At 37.5% G+C, this 17,022-nt stretch overlaps 1 protein-coding gene across 1 annotated transcript; it reads right to left on the reverse strand.

The window, feature by feature from the left end:
• Nucleotides 1–12,663: 12,663 nt before the first annotated feature.
• On the reverse strand, nt 12,664–15,197 carry LOC126634115 (uncharacterized). Its single transcript, XM_050304603.1, has 2 exons — nt 14,903–15,197; nt 12,664–13,323 (listed from the first exon to the last, which is right to left on the reverse strand). The coding sequence occupies exons 1-2, from the start codon at nt 15,027–15,029 to the stop codon at nt 13,046–13,048; spliced, it is 405 nt and encodes a 134-aa protein (XP_050160560.1). The 5' UTR covers nt 15,030–15,197; the 3' UTR covers nt 12,664–13,045.
• Between the last annotated feature and the right edge of the window lie 1,825 nt (nt 15,198–17,022).

Here is a 17,022-nt window from a genome sequence, read left to right on the forward strand (position 1 = left end):
GTCTGGAGACCCCTATCCTCAAACCATAATTGGCGATGAGACTTTGCATTCAAATGGGATAGATTTACAGTGGTCAAACTACATTGGGTGAAGTTGCAACCTAGGACCATCCTGAATCGTCCCTTTATCCTACTATAAGGAACCAAACAGAGGAAGAAACACTATCCCAAAAAGAGAACGTTGAGCAACATGTGGGGACCATGACAAGCTTGGACCAGGGGCAATTCTACAAGGAAAGTTTGCATGGTGAGACAAGCCACGATTTACTTAGGATGTTGGATTAATTAAGAGAAGTCAGCATGCAAATGTTCAAGGCACGACAACTACGGATGCCGCACCAACCTGCGTATATACTACGGTCCATTTTTTTCTACTATTATTAGAATGCTTGCTTATGAATTGCATGATTTATTATGAACTGATGTTTATTAATTTGAGACCAAACATTGAAAATATAAAATTAAGCTAAGGTTTATGAATTAAGATCGAAAACTCATGATCGAATAAGTTAAGACCGAATTAAGATCGCAAACCCATGATCAAATGGGTCAAGACCGAATTAAATTAAGCTAAGGTTTATGAATTAAGATCGAAAACTCATGATCGAATAAGTTAAGACTGAATTAAGATTGAGAACCCAAGATCCAATGGGTTCAGACCGAATTAAGATCGAGAACCTAAGATCCAATGGGTTAAGACTGAATTAAGATCGAGAACCCAAGATCGAATGGGTTAAGACTGAGTTAAGATCGAAAACCCAATATCAAATGGGTTAAGACCGAATTAAGATCGAAAACCCAAGATCAAATGGATTAAGATTGAATTAAGATCGAAAGCCCAAGATCGAGTGGGTTAAGATCGAGAAACCAAGATCAAATGGGTTAAGACCGAATTAAAATCGAACTCCAAGAAAAAATGAGGTCAAAAGGCTTGAGACAGAACATAAATATAGGTTGCAAAACCCAAAGATCAAAAAGGCCGAAGACCGAAGGTTCAAGTCCCTAGACCAAATTATGGCCAAAGCCCAAGATTGACTGCGAAGACCCTAGATTGAATTGTGGCCGAAGGTTAAATTATCATATAAGCATAGCCAAAGGCTAAACTATATTGTAGCGAAGGCTAAACTCGTGTTTGGTGGTATCATACCAATGACGTCACTTGAATTTTTGTAAAAGAAATATTTTTCCTCTACAAACTAAGATGATATGAGTTTGCAAAGAAAAAAATGGGCATTTGTGGGTGCAAAAATTAAGGTTCAAGCAATGAGCCAGTTCCCATGAATCCTAAATTTGGGGGACTGGAGCTAAAATAAAGAGCCATGAATGTGAACATGGAGAAATACAAGGAGAGTGAAACTTGGAGTCCAACCATTTTATGCCTATAAAAAGGCTAATAAACAACAAGAGCAAGGGAGAGGGTGGTGGGAGATCGCTCTATATTTTACAAGTATCCTAAATAAACACTAACTTGAGGGTCAGGGTGTTTTATTGTAGGTCCCCCTCCTCCCTCATTGATGGCAAGTGAAGATGGTGTCTAAAGTTTCTCAACGTGTTCAAAATTACTTGTTGGTGGAGAATTGAAATACCTGAAATTTTTCGCTCCAACAAACACGTTAGGGGAGACTTTTGAAAATGTTTGATTTCATTTAGTAAGGAATGGAATGGTTGAGACCTATAATACTTGGAACCATCATGGGAAACAATTAGACAATGCTTCATCTTCCAACACCACAAGAGTGGACAATGTTGAACCTATTGTGGATCCTAATGAACAAGTCATGGATATTATAAATGATGCTTTTCCATTTGCATTGACAAACACCAACTAGGAAAGGGAAGATGACATGCCTACACCAATGGACAGTGTAGCGTTCGAACAATATGAAAAACTATTAAAAAATACCAACCAAGAGTTATACCTGGGGTGCGAGAGCTTTTCGGTTCTCACGGCCATTGTGGAACTAATGCACGGAAAAATAAAGTATCGTATGTCGAACAAATGTTTTGATTACTTTTTAGGGGTTTTCAAGAGAATGCTTCCAAAGGACAATTGTTTGCCGAAAGATCATAGACATGCGTAGAAGGTGTTGAATGATCTTGGATTGCGTTATGAAAAAATTCACGCTTGCAAAAACAATTGTATTTTATTCTACAAAGAGAATAAAGCATTGGATAAATGCCCTATATGCAATAAGTCGAGGCTCAAAATGACATCTCAGAATAGAACGACTAAGATCCCACAAAAAGTCATGTGTTATCTACCCCTGAAACCTAGGTTGTAATGATTGTATATGTCAACGCATATAGCCACCGACATGAGATGGCATTCGGAAAAACAGGTAGACAAATATGTAATGAGGCATCCTGTAAATTGGGAGTCATGGAAAAAGTTTGATCGAACGTTCCCTGAGTTTGTTACTGATCCCCAGAATGTTAGACTAAGACTTGCCATTGACAGATTCAATTCGTGCAGGGTTTTAAACCAACACCACAGCATTTGGCCGATTTTCGTATTCCCATATAATTTGCCGCTTTGGAAATGCATGAAAAAAGAATACATGTTGATGACTCTTTTGATAACTGAGGATCTTGGTAAGTCAATCAATGTTTACTTAAGGTCCTTGGTTGATGAGCTAAAGGATTTATGGACAAATGTTGTGTGCATGTACGATAAGTGCACTGGGAAGATGTTCACTTTGCGGGCAGCAGTTGTGTGGACTGTCAACGATTTTCCCACATATGCAATGGTTTCTGGGTTGAGCACTAAGGGTTATATGGCATGCTCTGTATGCAAGGATGATGTAACATCTGGTTGGCACGCTGGAAAAGTTTGTTACCTTGGTCATCAGAGATGGTTGCAATGGCATCATGAGTGGCGGGAAAAGGATAAAGAGTTCGATAGGAAAACATAGTATTACCTCAGACCTAAAGAATGGTGTGATCAAATTTTGGAACAACTTAACTGTTTAGATTTTGCTCCGTTCGGGAAAACAGTGAGTAGGACCAGACCTTCTACACATATGAACTGGACGCACAAGTTTATGTTTTTTAAGCTCCCGTATTGGTCAAAACTAAAATTAAGGTACAACCTATATGTTATGCATGTTGAGAAAAATGTATTTGACACATTGGTGGGCTCCATTCTAGATATCGAGGGCAAGACAAAGGACACGATCAAAGCTCAACTTGATTTGGAAAGAATGGGCATATGGATGGGTTTATGGATGAATAGGGACAATGATAAAGCCATAAGGGATCTTGCATTTTGTTTCCATGAAACCGAATGACAAAAAAAAGTTTTTAAAGTTTGTATCATCTGTAAAGTTTCCCCGATGGGTATGCTTCTAATATCGCGTGTTGTGTGAATGTTGACAGTGGTAAATTTGCTGGACTAAAGAACCATGACTGCCATGTGTTTATGCAACGCTTACTTCCTATAGGTATTTGACACCTATTGCTGGAAGATGTAGTGAAGCCAATCATGTTGTTGTCCAGATTGTTTTTCCCAACTGACGGGTTGTTGTCCAGATTTTTTTTCCCAACTGATGGCAAGAATGTTGCGAAAGATGGATATTAATCAATTGTGCCATGACATTGTCTAAGTCCTATATAAGTTTGAGATGATATTCCCTCCAACTTTCTTCACAAGTATGATCCACGTGATGGTTCACTTGCCTGAAAAAACATTGATTGCTAGTCTTGTCAACTATCGCTGGATGCATCCAATAGAAAGGTATATAATCCTCATCATTTGTTTATGCATCATTAATCAACGCTTACTAATTTGTATCATATCGTTTTATTTAGGTAAACTTCTCGAGGAGTTGAAAAAAAGTGTATGCAACATGGTGAAGCCCGAAGGATCAATTATGGAGGCTTGGGTTCAATATGAGTTGCTTACTTTCAGTGAAATGTATTTAAAAGATGTGGAGACAACTTTCAATCGTCCTCAGCACAATAATGACGGGGGTGTGAGAAAGGATAAACTTTCTGTTTTTGCCCAATACGCACGACCTTTTGGAGATCCTGTATTTAGTGAGTCGTTTTCCAAAAATGACATGGAGGTAGCGCATTGGTTCACACTGAACAATTGTGATGATAAAGCCATACCTAGATGAGCATGAAGAATGATGAAGTGAGAACATCCATCACATTTGTATGCCAAAAAACACTGAGAATTGTTTCCATTGTGGTTTCTCGAATATGTAAGTTATAAGTGTTTTGTATTTGTGATATGTATTGTAGTATTTAATTTTCTCAATTTAACAATGTATGTTTTTGTATAATATTAGTTGAATAAATTGAAAGCATCGAATTCCCCCACTTATAGTGAAGAGTTATATAACTTGGTGTTCGGCCTGATTCACGCTGAATTGTTCTTAGGTTGCCATGTTAATGACGTCAAGTTTTTGGGGATTGCACGAGATGACAAGTTGTGTGTGCAAAACAACGGTGTCTATGTCCCCGATGAAAGCGAAAGTACGGATATTGATTTCTATGGCAAACTAACAACTATCGTGCAATTGCTTTTCAAAGATCGATACCAAGTGATCATGTTTAAGTGTTGATGGTTTGATACAAACCCAAATAGGTAGGGAAGTGTTAAAATTGACTATAGCTTACTATCTGTGAACACTACTAGAACTTGGTACGATGACGACCTTTACATTTTGGCAAACATGGCAAAATAGATTGTTCAAAAGATGGATCAGATGAATGTGTATGCTATACAAAACAAGACCCTACTGACGATGATGTCGATAACGTCACTGACCAACGTTTAGAATCTTCAATAGAAAATGATGCAGAAACACTTCGAGATACAAATCTTATCTAAGAACCGTTTCAGATACAAAGAGTGGCTTCAATCGAAATACTGATTCAGTCAATTACAATTGATCACGGTAATATTCCGCGATACAATGGTGCAGTGGGCTTGAACGACAACAGTGACATACATATCGAAGAGGAGGATTGGGAGACCAAAGGTGATGATAGCGAAAGTTATTATAGTTCGGATGATGAATAATGCAATTTATTTGTGACTTGCCATGTAAAACATAGTAAATGAAATTTTTTGTAATTTAATTATATTATGTTATAAATAAATTGTTTTTATTTGAATAAATATAAATTTAAAAAAATTACCTGGGTAAATTAAATTTTTAGGTCATTGCACGACGAACAAAATATTATTCATCGCATGAATGGCATTTGCACGACAATTAATTACTCTTTGTCGCGCAACGAGCTGAAAATTTGACTTTCTGGGCACGCATGAAAATAATTTCGTGAAATTTTGAATTTATTGCTTGATGAATATCTTCTGTTCGTCGCGTAATAATCTTGGGATTAAATTGAAATTGCAAACACTTTCCCCTCACCTCTCCTCTCTGTAAACTCTCCCTCCGACATCCATCTCCCTCAGCTCTCCCTCGCACTCTTTCTTCCTCCTCCGGCAACCCTCTCTCTTCCTTCTCTGACAGCCCTCTCTCTTCCTCTTCCGACAGCACTCTCTCTGAGCTAAATTTCAATTGACTTAACTCTAGTAAAATTAGGAATTAGGGTTCTACAATTAGGGTTCTAATGTTTTGAATAATTGCTTTGATTTGATAATTGCTTTGAATTAGGGTTCTAATCTGCTTTCGGGTTCTAATATGACCATAAAGAATGGGTTCTAAAATTCACATCTACAACGCATATGCAAACACAAAGTGAAGTTTAAAACTCCAATTTAAAAAAAAATTAAAAACCTCAATTCCAGTCATAAAACCCTAACTTCAGAACATCTAATTCCAAACAATAACATTGATATTAGAAAGATACACATGCTAATTGTATATGATTAAACCTCTGTGTATAATTGAATGTATGTATGCCAGGGCAGTTTTTTGGTGCGTGTTCTTAGTTACAGACAGATCCGTATACATGTAATCATTTAGGTGTTTACAATTTCGGGTCTTTTGGAAAATATTTCATAAATTTACGATGTTGTGACTTTGTTGGTTTCTTATATTGTATGGAATGCAGATTGCAATAATGCAATATCTGCATGCACATTTGTCAGTTTTTCTTGTTCTCTTTCGTTCGGTTAGTGTTAGAGCTTGTGTTGTCATGTAATAGAGGCTATTTTTAGGTTCAGTTTTCATCGTAGTAGGAAGAATAGGAAATTTGCTTCAAATTCGATTTAATATTCTTATTAACTTGATTTCTCTTAAGTGGTATTAGAAGTGGAGAACACAAAGCCTTATTTGACTGATTTTTATGATCTCAAGCTTTATAAGAAAAAAGTTCAAATCCCAAAACCTATATTTGTGGCAGAATAGTAGATCAAAATGGTTGGGATTCTGGAACTTGTTATTTTTAAAGTTATTAAAACGCCCAAGAGTGTTTTAGGGTTCATGATTTCCAATGCTCAAAACATGAATTAGTGGTTCAACTTTGCCTGAGTGAACAACATAATTGATATTTTATGGAATTTGATAACACCACATGTTATAACATTGCTTGAGTTAATTGATATTTTGTGTGCTTCACTTTGATGCCAAGTTATTGGCATAACATGTTTTCTTTTCTTTTTTTAATCAGAAAGATATGCTAAAAAGGGATGGATGGTAAACAAACAAAGAGCTTCGGGCAAGATTTCACCTTGTATGGCAAGGTTGAACTTCTTGCAGTTACTTTTCTGTGAAATTACAGGGTTTATATGCTAAAAAGGGATGGATGGTAAACAATTTTACATGAGGGAATCGATACTACACCACTGAGGGAGATAGCAGAGCTTTTAAACTAGACAAGAGATAGCTTGTTGCTAAAAAGAAATGGGATCTAGGTTGATTACAGCTTTTGGATGCAAAACTGGCTTGGGAGCATAGTTTGTATGTTTGTTTGTTTGATTGGTTGAGTGTCCTTGTCTATGGGGCCTCTTCCTCCTTTTATAGGCAAATTACCCGACTGTTGTAACTTTGTTCTTGCCCGAAAGCAGTTGGGGGGTAGTGAGTCATTAGCTTTTTACTTGGAATGCCACTAAAAAGTGTTCTTTGGCTGGCAGTAGGTTAGTCTTCATCACTTGTCACTTCAATAGTAAGCACGTGGCTTGCATTTTGGTTGAGAATGCTTCAATTTGCCTCTGGGCTTGATACTAGGCTTCATGCAAATCTTCTTTAATTTGGCACCCCTGGCTTTCCTTCATCTAAGTCCAATGTTCAAATATTAACTCAAACAGTTACAATCAATTACAAGTCATAATCCTACCAAATATAGGACTCCTAGAATATTTACAATTCAAGACTCAAGTCAAAACAATCCTCAGTAGGATTAGAGGGGACAAATTTTCTCCCTGGCTAATCCCTTCCAATCATTGTTTAATTAGGTTATTAATCGATGGTTATTGATGATTAGGTTGTGCATAGTAAACATGTGTTTGCAAACGAAAAAGAACAATGCACATGCACCTTCATCCTATCATGAAAGCACGGTTTGTTCACCATCACGCTGACAAACGAACAATGCACATGCACCTTCATCCTCTCATGAAAGCACGGTTTGCTCTCTGTACGCTGTAAATGGCTATTAAGGCATGCATTGTGTTGAAATTCTTGTATTAATTGTAAATATTCATTTATTGATGTTATGATTATTTTCCTAGTATAGGACGTTGATTGTAGGACTTGATTATAGGATCTTGTCTGCTGTTGTAATTTGTCAAACTTGCCTTGTAAAGGTTGTTGCTAGTTTGTATATTAGGGTTGTACTATCTTCATATTTGATATTCAATATTAGAGTATAATCTCTTTGCACATACATACGTACATACGTTCTGCCATTTTTCTTGGCATTAGAGCACCTTCCTGGTGCCTGAAACGCTTCCGCTCAATCTCGTCGTTCAACATGAGTGATGAAGAAACTCCTAAACAAAAACCAAACAAGTCACAACCCACAACAACAATGGACATCACTGATCCATTCTACATCCATCACTCGGATCATCCGGGTCTACACCTTGTCTCCAAACCATTGAATGGTGACAATTATTCCACATGGAGCCGTGCAATGACAATCAGTCTAAACGCCAAGAACAAGCTCAGTTTTATGGATGGTTCGATTGAAGCTCCACCAGAAACTGACGCCAAATATTCCCTTTGGAAACGATGCAACGACATGGTCCTCTCATGGATGGTCAGCTCTGTCGGCAACATTTTGATGAGTAGCGTCCTATATACGAATTCTCCCGCTGAGATATGGGAGGATTTGAAGGAATATTTCTCGCAAGGAAATGTTTCTCGCATATTTCAAATCAAAAGAGAGATCATCGAACACCGACAACGCCAACAGTCCATATCGGTATATTATACCAAACTCAAAGGACTTTGGGACGAACTAGCATCCTATAACACAATTTCAGCTTGCACATGTGGGACGATGAAAGCGGTCAATGAAAAGGAACAGCAAGAACAGGTCATTCAGTTTCTCATGGGGTTGAATGATTCTTATTCGGCGATTCGATGACAGATCATCTTAATGCAGCCACTACCAAGCATTCGTAAGGCATACTCTCTACTTTTACAAGAAGAGAAACAAAGAGAAGTGGTTGAAGGTGGTGAGAGCAGCACTGCACATGCCATGAACGTATCTAAGACCACTGGGAACAAGCCTCTCAAGACAAACAACGGTGGAGGTAAAGATTTTCATTGCACTTATTGTGATGGCAATACTCATACAGTTGATTATTGCTTCTACCTTCATGGCTTTCCTCCTGGACACAAATTCCACGGGAAGGACGTAAAGCCTCCAAACAAAAATAGGCGTGCAGCGGCCAATAATATCAACAAAGAAGAAGCAAAGTCGACCACCACCAAAGTCCCTAATGATTTGAAATTCACAGCGGACGAACTCAACCAAATCAAATCCATTCTCCGAGGTGATGGTATAAATCAGGTTTTTGCAAATGCAACAGGTATTCCTAATGCCCGATGTTATTCTTTTTCCACAAATAATCCAAATTCTTAGATTATTGATAGTGGTGCTACAGACCTCATTTCTTTCTCTTCCAACTTAAATGAAAAAAGGAACCCACATTATTCCTCCGTCAATATGCCAAATGGGTCACAAGCAACAATTTCTTGTCTTGGGTCAATCAAGATCACTCCTAATTTAGAACTAAAAGATGTGCTTTGTGTTCCTGGTTTTCGAGTGAACTTGATGTCAGTTAGCAAAGTTACTCGGGGTTTGAATTGTTTGATCATTTTATTTCCCACCTTTTGTATCCTACAGGATTTGGCAACGAAGAAGATGATTGGATTGGGGAAGGAGCGTGATGGCCTGTATTACCTTGTACCAGTCAATGAAGACGTTATATTTCGACAGAATAAGCTTGGGGTAGATGTTGCCTCTGCATCCACATCAGCCAATATATGGCACCAACGGCTCGGGCACCTTTCCAATGGTCCAGCCCATTTTTTATCTAGTTTCATTCCTTCAATTTCTTTTAACTTTGATTCTCATTGTGATGTCTGTCCAATAGCCAAGCAAACAAGGTTACCATTTTCCTTAAGTTCTACTTCTAGTTCAAAACTATTTGAGTTGATACATTGTGACATTTGGGGTCCGCACCGTTTGCCCTCTTCCTCAGGTGCACGATATTTCTTAACCATTGTTGATGATTACTCCCGATTCACTTGGCTATTTCTCATGCATTTAAAATCTGAAACACAAGAGAAAATAAAACTATTTTTTGCATATGTCAACACCCAATTTCAGTGTCAAGTCAAGCAAATTCGAACCGACAATGGCGCATAATTTCTATCCATGCGCCCCTTCTTTGACAAATCAGGGACACTTTTTCAACATACTTGCACACACACACCACAACAAAATGGGGTGGTGGAGCGTAAACATCGTCACCTCCTTAATGTTGGTCGAGTACTTCGTTTCCAGGCAAATCTTCCACTCAAATTTTGGGGAGAAAGCATTCTCACTGCCACTTACCTAATAAATCGCACACCCACCATAGTTTTATCCAAAAAAACTCCCTATGAAATGCTCTACAAACACACACCAACATATATGCACTTACGGGTCTTTGGGTGTCTTTGCTATGCAACACAAACATCACCTAAACATAAATTTGATGCTCGGGCTCGTAGATGTCTTTTTGTTGGATATCCTTCTAGTCAAAAGGGGTATCGTCTTTACGACCTTCAACATAACCAATTTTTTACTAGTCGCGATGTGGTATTTCATGAACACATTTTCCCTTTCTCTCACCTTACTCAAGACACCCAACCTGATGAACTTGTGCCTGTCTTGCCACTAACCACATCCGAAATCACTTCATTAGGCCCAAACCTGCCTATATTTCATCCAAATCCACCACAAACAAATTTACCTAGCCCCACTGAGTCTCCTATTTCTCCCTTTACCCTTCAACAACCACCAAACACCTTACTTGACCATTCTCCACTCACGGTCTCCCATGATCAACCATAAAACACTCCACCTGAAATATCTTTTCCATCGTCGACCATGTCCCAACCGAATTCTTTTAATCTCCCTAGCCCAGCAGACAACGTCACACCACCACCTATTTTTGGTTGCGGTTTACGCCCCAAGCAACCTTCTGTTTTATTAAAGGATTATGACTGCTCACAGGTCACCACGTCAACTTCCAAATCCACTTCTTCTTCGCGGTCAGGTACTAGATATCCACTATCCACTTACCTCTCATCTTCTCATTTATCACAATCTCACCAAATATTTGTGAACAACATAACCCGTTGTGTAGAACCTACTTCCTTTGCACAGGCCAATCTTGATTCTCATTGGCAGGAAGCAATGAAGTCTGAACTTGCTGCACTTGAACACAATAACACATGGACGCTCACTCCTCTGCCGCCTGAAAAACGTGCTATTGGCAGTAAATGGGTTTACAAGATCAAGCATTGCTCTAACGGTTCCATCGAGCGCTATAAAGCACGATTGGTTGCCAAAGGTTACACGCAGATTGAGGGTCTGAACTATTCTGAAACGTTTGCACCTGTGGCTAAACTTACTACTGTTCGGTGTTTATTAGTCGTGTCTGCACAACGCAACTAGACTCTCCACCAGCTTGATGTACAAAATGCATTCCTCCATGGTGATTTGGAGGAAGAGGTTTACATGTCACCTCCTCTCGGTCTTAGTCGACAGGGGGAGAACTTGGTTTGTCGACTCCATAAATCACTTTATGGCCTGAAGCAGGCTTCTCGCCAATGGTTCTCTAAGTTTTCTCAGGCCATTCAACTTATAGGTTTCAAACAGTCGAGAGCAGATTACTCATTGTTTACATGCATAACTGGGCATTCTATTACAGTTGTGCTTATATATGTTGATGACATGATCATTACAGGGAATGATCATGAGGCTATACAACGATTGAAACATTTTCTTCATCGTCAGTTCCGCATTAAGGACTTGGACCTCTCAAATATTTCCTTGGAATCGAGGTGGATCGCTCACAACGAGGTATTTCTATCTCACAAAGGAAATATATTTTAGACATACTGGATGATGTTGGATTGTTAGGGGCATGTCCGGTTGATTTTCCCATGGAGCAAGATTTGAAATTAAGGCCAACGGATGGTGAATTGTTGAAGAATCCAACACGATATAGAATGATCGTGGGACGACTTATTTATCTCACCATAACAAGGCCAGATATCACATTTTCTATTCAAACTCTTAGTCAGTTCATGAACCAACCTCGCAAGCCTCATCTTGCAGCTGCTATACAAGTCTTAAAATACCTCAAAGGGACTCTAGGACAAGGGTTGTTTTTTCCATCTGAAGATGCATTGCAATTGAGGGGTTACTGTGATGCTTCATGGGCATCATGTTTGACAACTAGAAGATCTGTGACAGGTTATTGTGTTTTTTTGGGAAACTCACTCATCTCCTAGAAGACTAAAAAGCAACATACGGTTTCACGTTCGTCTGCAGAGGCAGAGTATAGATCAATGGCTGCAATCACTTGTGAACTTACATGGCTTCGTTATTTGTTACAAGACTTAAAAGTGCCTCATGCAGCTCTAGCTCATGTTTACTGTGACAATAAGGCTGCTTTACATATTGCAGCCAATCCGGTATTTCACGAGCGAACCAAACACATTGAATTGGATTGTCATTTGGTTCGAGAAAAGCTACAATCAGGAATGATCGCAACAAGGTTTACACCTTCAAGGCACCAATTGGCTGACATATTTACAAAAGCATTGGGGAATGCAACATTTCATTCTCTTCTCAGCAAGTTGAGCATTCACAACATACATGCTTCAACTTGAGGGGGAGTGTTGAAATTCTTGTATTAATTGTAAATATTCATTTATTGATGTTATGATTATTTTCCTAGTATAGGACGTTGATTGTAGGACTTGATTATATGATCTTGTTTGCTGTTGTAATTTGTCAAACTTGCCTTGTAAAGGTTGTTGCTAGTTTGTATATTAGGGTTGTACTATCTTCATATTTGATATTCAATATTGGAGTATAATCTCTTTGCACATACATACATACATACGTTCTGCCATTTTTCTATGCATTGTGCGCCGTAAAAGACTAATTCTGATGTAGTGTTTATAAGGTTATTACCTAATAAAAGAGTACTTTAAAAAATTAATTTTTTACTTAGTTATGGTTAATGAAAGTTGTATTGATACAAACTGCATTAATAGTGGATCATGTGATTTTCAAGATGTAACATTGGATAAGAGAAGACACCTAATTTTTAAAAGCTAGTGCATGCATGCGGTGCTGTTGATACCTCTGCTTTCTAAGTAAATTTTAGGGTAAATTACATGTTACCACCTCAACTCTGGGTCACATAACAAACTCATATCTCATCTTTTGAACATTGCAATGTCATTGCAACGAATTCATAAGTTGATGTATGACATTGCCATGTTCAAAAGATGAGGTATGGGTTTGTTATGTGATCCAAAATTGAGGTGGTAAAACATAATTTACCCCTTTTCTTATCCAAAGACAGACGTCGTTCATCCATACATGTAGCATTACCATGGATTCAAGTGAACCAAGATTGATACAAGGACAAGGAGGAATGTGGCACTAAAACAGGTAAAACCAAGAGTCACGCCCACTAAACGTATGAGCTCAAAGAACGTCGATACATCTCTTGCTCTTCTGAGTTTGTAATTATATCCCGGTGAATAATTCCAACCATTTTGTTGACGTTTGCAGCAATATTTCTCAAGTCTCTCCCTCATCTTCACGACTTCCATCTTCTCTCTTAAAACACTCAAATTTGCATCCACAATATTCCTTGATCTACCTGAGGACAAAAAAAGAATCAAACATATAACATGCAAGTTAACTTTTTTGATATAGGAAGCTAGTTACTGTAGTGTATCACTATAACACGTTTATAAGCATTATTGGAAACTAGTTAGTAGTGTATTATGTTAAGAGTGAATTCAACAATGGGGAGAAGAAGGATCTGCATGTGCTTATAAGGAAGTTGAGCTACTACCCATATTGTCAATTGGATTTATGGGAATCTAAACTTTTTCATGGTATCAGAGCAGGTTTTTGCATGTGTGAAGCCCAACGGCAACACATGCTCCACCTCACCCGATTTGTGTTATCCATGTGTTAGGCTTGAAAATTCACCACACGTGACGTGTTGAGAGTGAATCCCAAATCAGAAAATGAGGGATCTTGCATGTGCTTATTAAATAAATTGTGCTACACCCCATATTGCGAATTGAATTTATGTTGAAACCTCAAGTTATTTATTTTCTTCATTCACAAATATGTATATATACATATACGTATAATTAAAAATAATAATTTTGGTGTGTTCTTATTTAGATTTGTTAAAAGTATACTAGAATATAATACTATATATTATCTTCATGTACAATATTTCTTGATCCAAATTAACAACGTCAAACATATACTATCGAGTTAAATTACTTGAATTTATAACGTAAGGAGAAAAATAAATAATATATAAGTGGATATTATAATAAACATTGAAACAAATTAATTATATGTATACACTGCATGCGTCAAAAACTAAAATGATAAAGGGGATTTCGGATCCAGATCCAAAAACATAGATTGTTTTTAGGAGTGAGTCCAATTATCTAATTATATGTTTTTATTTCTTTTATACTCATTGTATATTTTCTAAAAATATTAAAAATCAATTAAAATCTTCTAATATTATGCATTTTCCAACTCCAAAAAATCTAATTAATATCTTACAACAGAATTCTAACATAAATCTATCTGCAAAACATTCTACCCTAACTCAAGTAACAAATATTAGAATGTATGTTATACCTATAAGCAAGATATGAAACCTAACTAAAAGGTAGAAAAAACATAATATACCCACAAGTAAGACACATTAATTTATGACAGATTGATTATAAAAAAAGAATCTATCATATAGGTAGATAAATAAAATTAAGCTATGATACACGTTGATTATAAAAATTAAAAATAAAATCTATAAATGGGGTTTAAAGCAGGAGGAAGAACAAGAAATAACCACAAAAAAAAAAAAACCAAAGAGATAATTAGGAGGAAATTTGATTTTTATAATAAATCTTATCATTGAAGAGATAATTAAATTTAAGGAATTAGACTTATTTTAATAAACTGGACTATTCCTACTATTGACTCAAAAAAATTGACTTATATCAAGTTTCCCCAATAATAAATTATAAACAAAGGAATACTTTGATTGATGCGTTAGACTATAGCTAAAACTACTTGAAGCAAATATATTCCAGAAGCAAACTGGAAATAGGAAACTAAATTAAGGCAATGAAAGTCCATCCTGCGCATGCATGCATCCCGAAATCATTAACAAAACTGGGGACTGAGAATTTGATAGTTACCTTCTTCATCTAAGCTCTGAGCTCTTACTTGCATGATCCTACGAAGACGAGTACTACAACGGATCTTTATGGTAGATGGCTGTACAAGGTTACACAGAGAAGGTAGAGAAGAAGAAGCCTTCGCCATGCTGCTTCTGTTTATCTATCATCTCATGATCGTGCGTGATTGGGGGATTTAATCCAATTCTTTCGAACTTTCTCTCTTTTGGAATGAAATTTTTATACAAACAAATATTAAAAGAACAACAAAAAAGGAGAATGCACGTGGTCCATGAAGGTTTTGTGAACCAACAGAAAAAGAACAACAAATATTAGTGATATCATGATATCATGCTAGCTAGAATTGATAAAGTAGTAAATCATACTAACATGGAGTTGTGTACGTGGTCCATTGTAGTAAATCATACTAACATGGAGTTGTGTACGTGGTCCATTAAAATGGAGAGTGCTGCATGCAGGCAGATAAATGTACATATCATCACTAAACTTTATTAGCCGTGTAAAGTTTGATGATATTTCTCAAAATGGGATCCCACATTTTGAAGGTCAGGAAGTACCGTATGAACCCAGAACTAGTTTGGTCTGTAGGATTAGATTGATAAATACAAGTCTCTAATTTAAAAGTATGTGGAGGAGAGAAATGTAAAAATTATGTCCAACTAGAAGGTGGAACATCTTTGATAAAAAAGTGAGTGTGGAAGATTGATTACTTAAGAAGGAACAGGCTCTTTAACACTACTGCAGTTTCTTGCAGAGACACTATTGCCCCAATTTTATTATTTTCGTCAACACGTGCTCCCCCTGAAGTACGTATCACATCTTATGGTATCTCTAACCACCTAAGATCACCCTGATTACCACTAGTGTTCTTCCCCTGGTGATCTGAAGGTAATGGGATCGGAGAATAAAAATACTCTGATTCAGAATAAGTAACATCCATGGTCACATACATATGTCGAGTTTCAAGATGATACCACTTATAACCTTTCTGTTGGGAGGCAAAACCAACAAAGGCACATCAACGGGCACATAGATCCAGTTTACTACGATGAATATTGTGAATATGAACATACGCTACACATCCAAACACACAAGGAGTAAGGGTATTGATAGATACTATGGGAACATGTTTCGTCAATACTTGAAGAGGTGTACGAAATTCCACAACCCAAGATGGCATACGGTTAATCACATATATGGCATAAGTAACGGCTTCAGGCCAAAATCGTTTAGGCATGGACGCATCAATAAGCAAGGCATGAGCAGTTTCCAAGATATGACAATTCTTTCTCTCAACAACCCCATTTTGTTGCGCAATATGGGGACAAGTAGTTCCTTGATCCCGAAGAAAAACAGACAATTCGGAACTAATATATCCACCTCCATTATCAGAGTGGAGAGCTTTAATAACATAAGAATATTATGTTGTAATGATTTGAGAGAAGGACCGAAACACCATACCCCTTAAATAACCAAACAAAGCATGTCCTAACCAACGATGCAATAACCAAACTTCTTGCAAATTATTGGTACGGGATGGTCGAACTGCATTAGCTCTACCAGGAATGACGTCATCCACATAATACAACCCCTCTCTCTTAGTACCACGCCCAATTATCTCCTTGGTCTGAATATCCTGAAGTAAATAAAAGAGTGGATACATAAGTACAACACAATGTAATTGCTTAGTAACTTGAGGAATAGATAACAAATTATAAGACAATGACGAAACAAGCAAGCAATGATGAAGGGAGAGGGCCGGTGTGAGGTCCATGGTACTGACCCCAATAACCGGTGCAGTGGTGACATTCGCCATTACTACACACTTTCGATAAGTCATTGTCGTTCAAGTAAACAAATTTTTATCAAAGGTCATATGGTCTGCTGTACCAGAGTCCAGAATCCAACCTGTATGATGTTCAATATCGGAGGCTAAAAGAACACGCCCCATAATACCTGTATTGGATGGTGATTCACTAGGATTAGTCCTAGTTAACAAGCTTTGACTTGGATCTCCAAGGGTAGGCACGACCTCATTGATACTAAGTGCAGCAGTGGCAATGGATGCACGGCTCTCACATGCTCCATTAGCAGCTTGCTCATTTACACGTAACTTGTTC

The sequence above is a fragment of the Malus sylvestris genome, chromosome 9, assembly GCF_916048215.2.
Source record: "Malus sylvestris chromosome 9, drMalSylv7.2, whole genome shotgun sequence".
NCBI classification, from domain to species: domain Eukaryota; kingdom Viridiplantae; phylum Streptophyta; class Magnoliopsida; order Rosales; family Rosaceae; genus Malus; species Malus sylvestris.

What these genes read in the sequence shown, in the direction of transcription:
- LOC126634115 (XM_050304603.1), bottom strand. Translation starts at nt 15,029, where the DNA reads ATGGCGAAGGCTTCTTCTTCTCTACCTTCTCTGTGTAACCTTGTACAG. An exon ending in TCAGAGCTTAGATGAAGAAG is followed by an intron (nt 13,324 to 14,902) that starts GTAACTATCAAA and finishes TTTTGTCCTCAG; the next exon opens with GTAGATCAAGGAATATTGTG.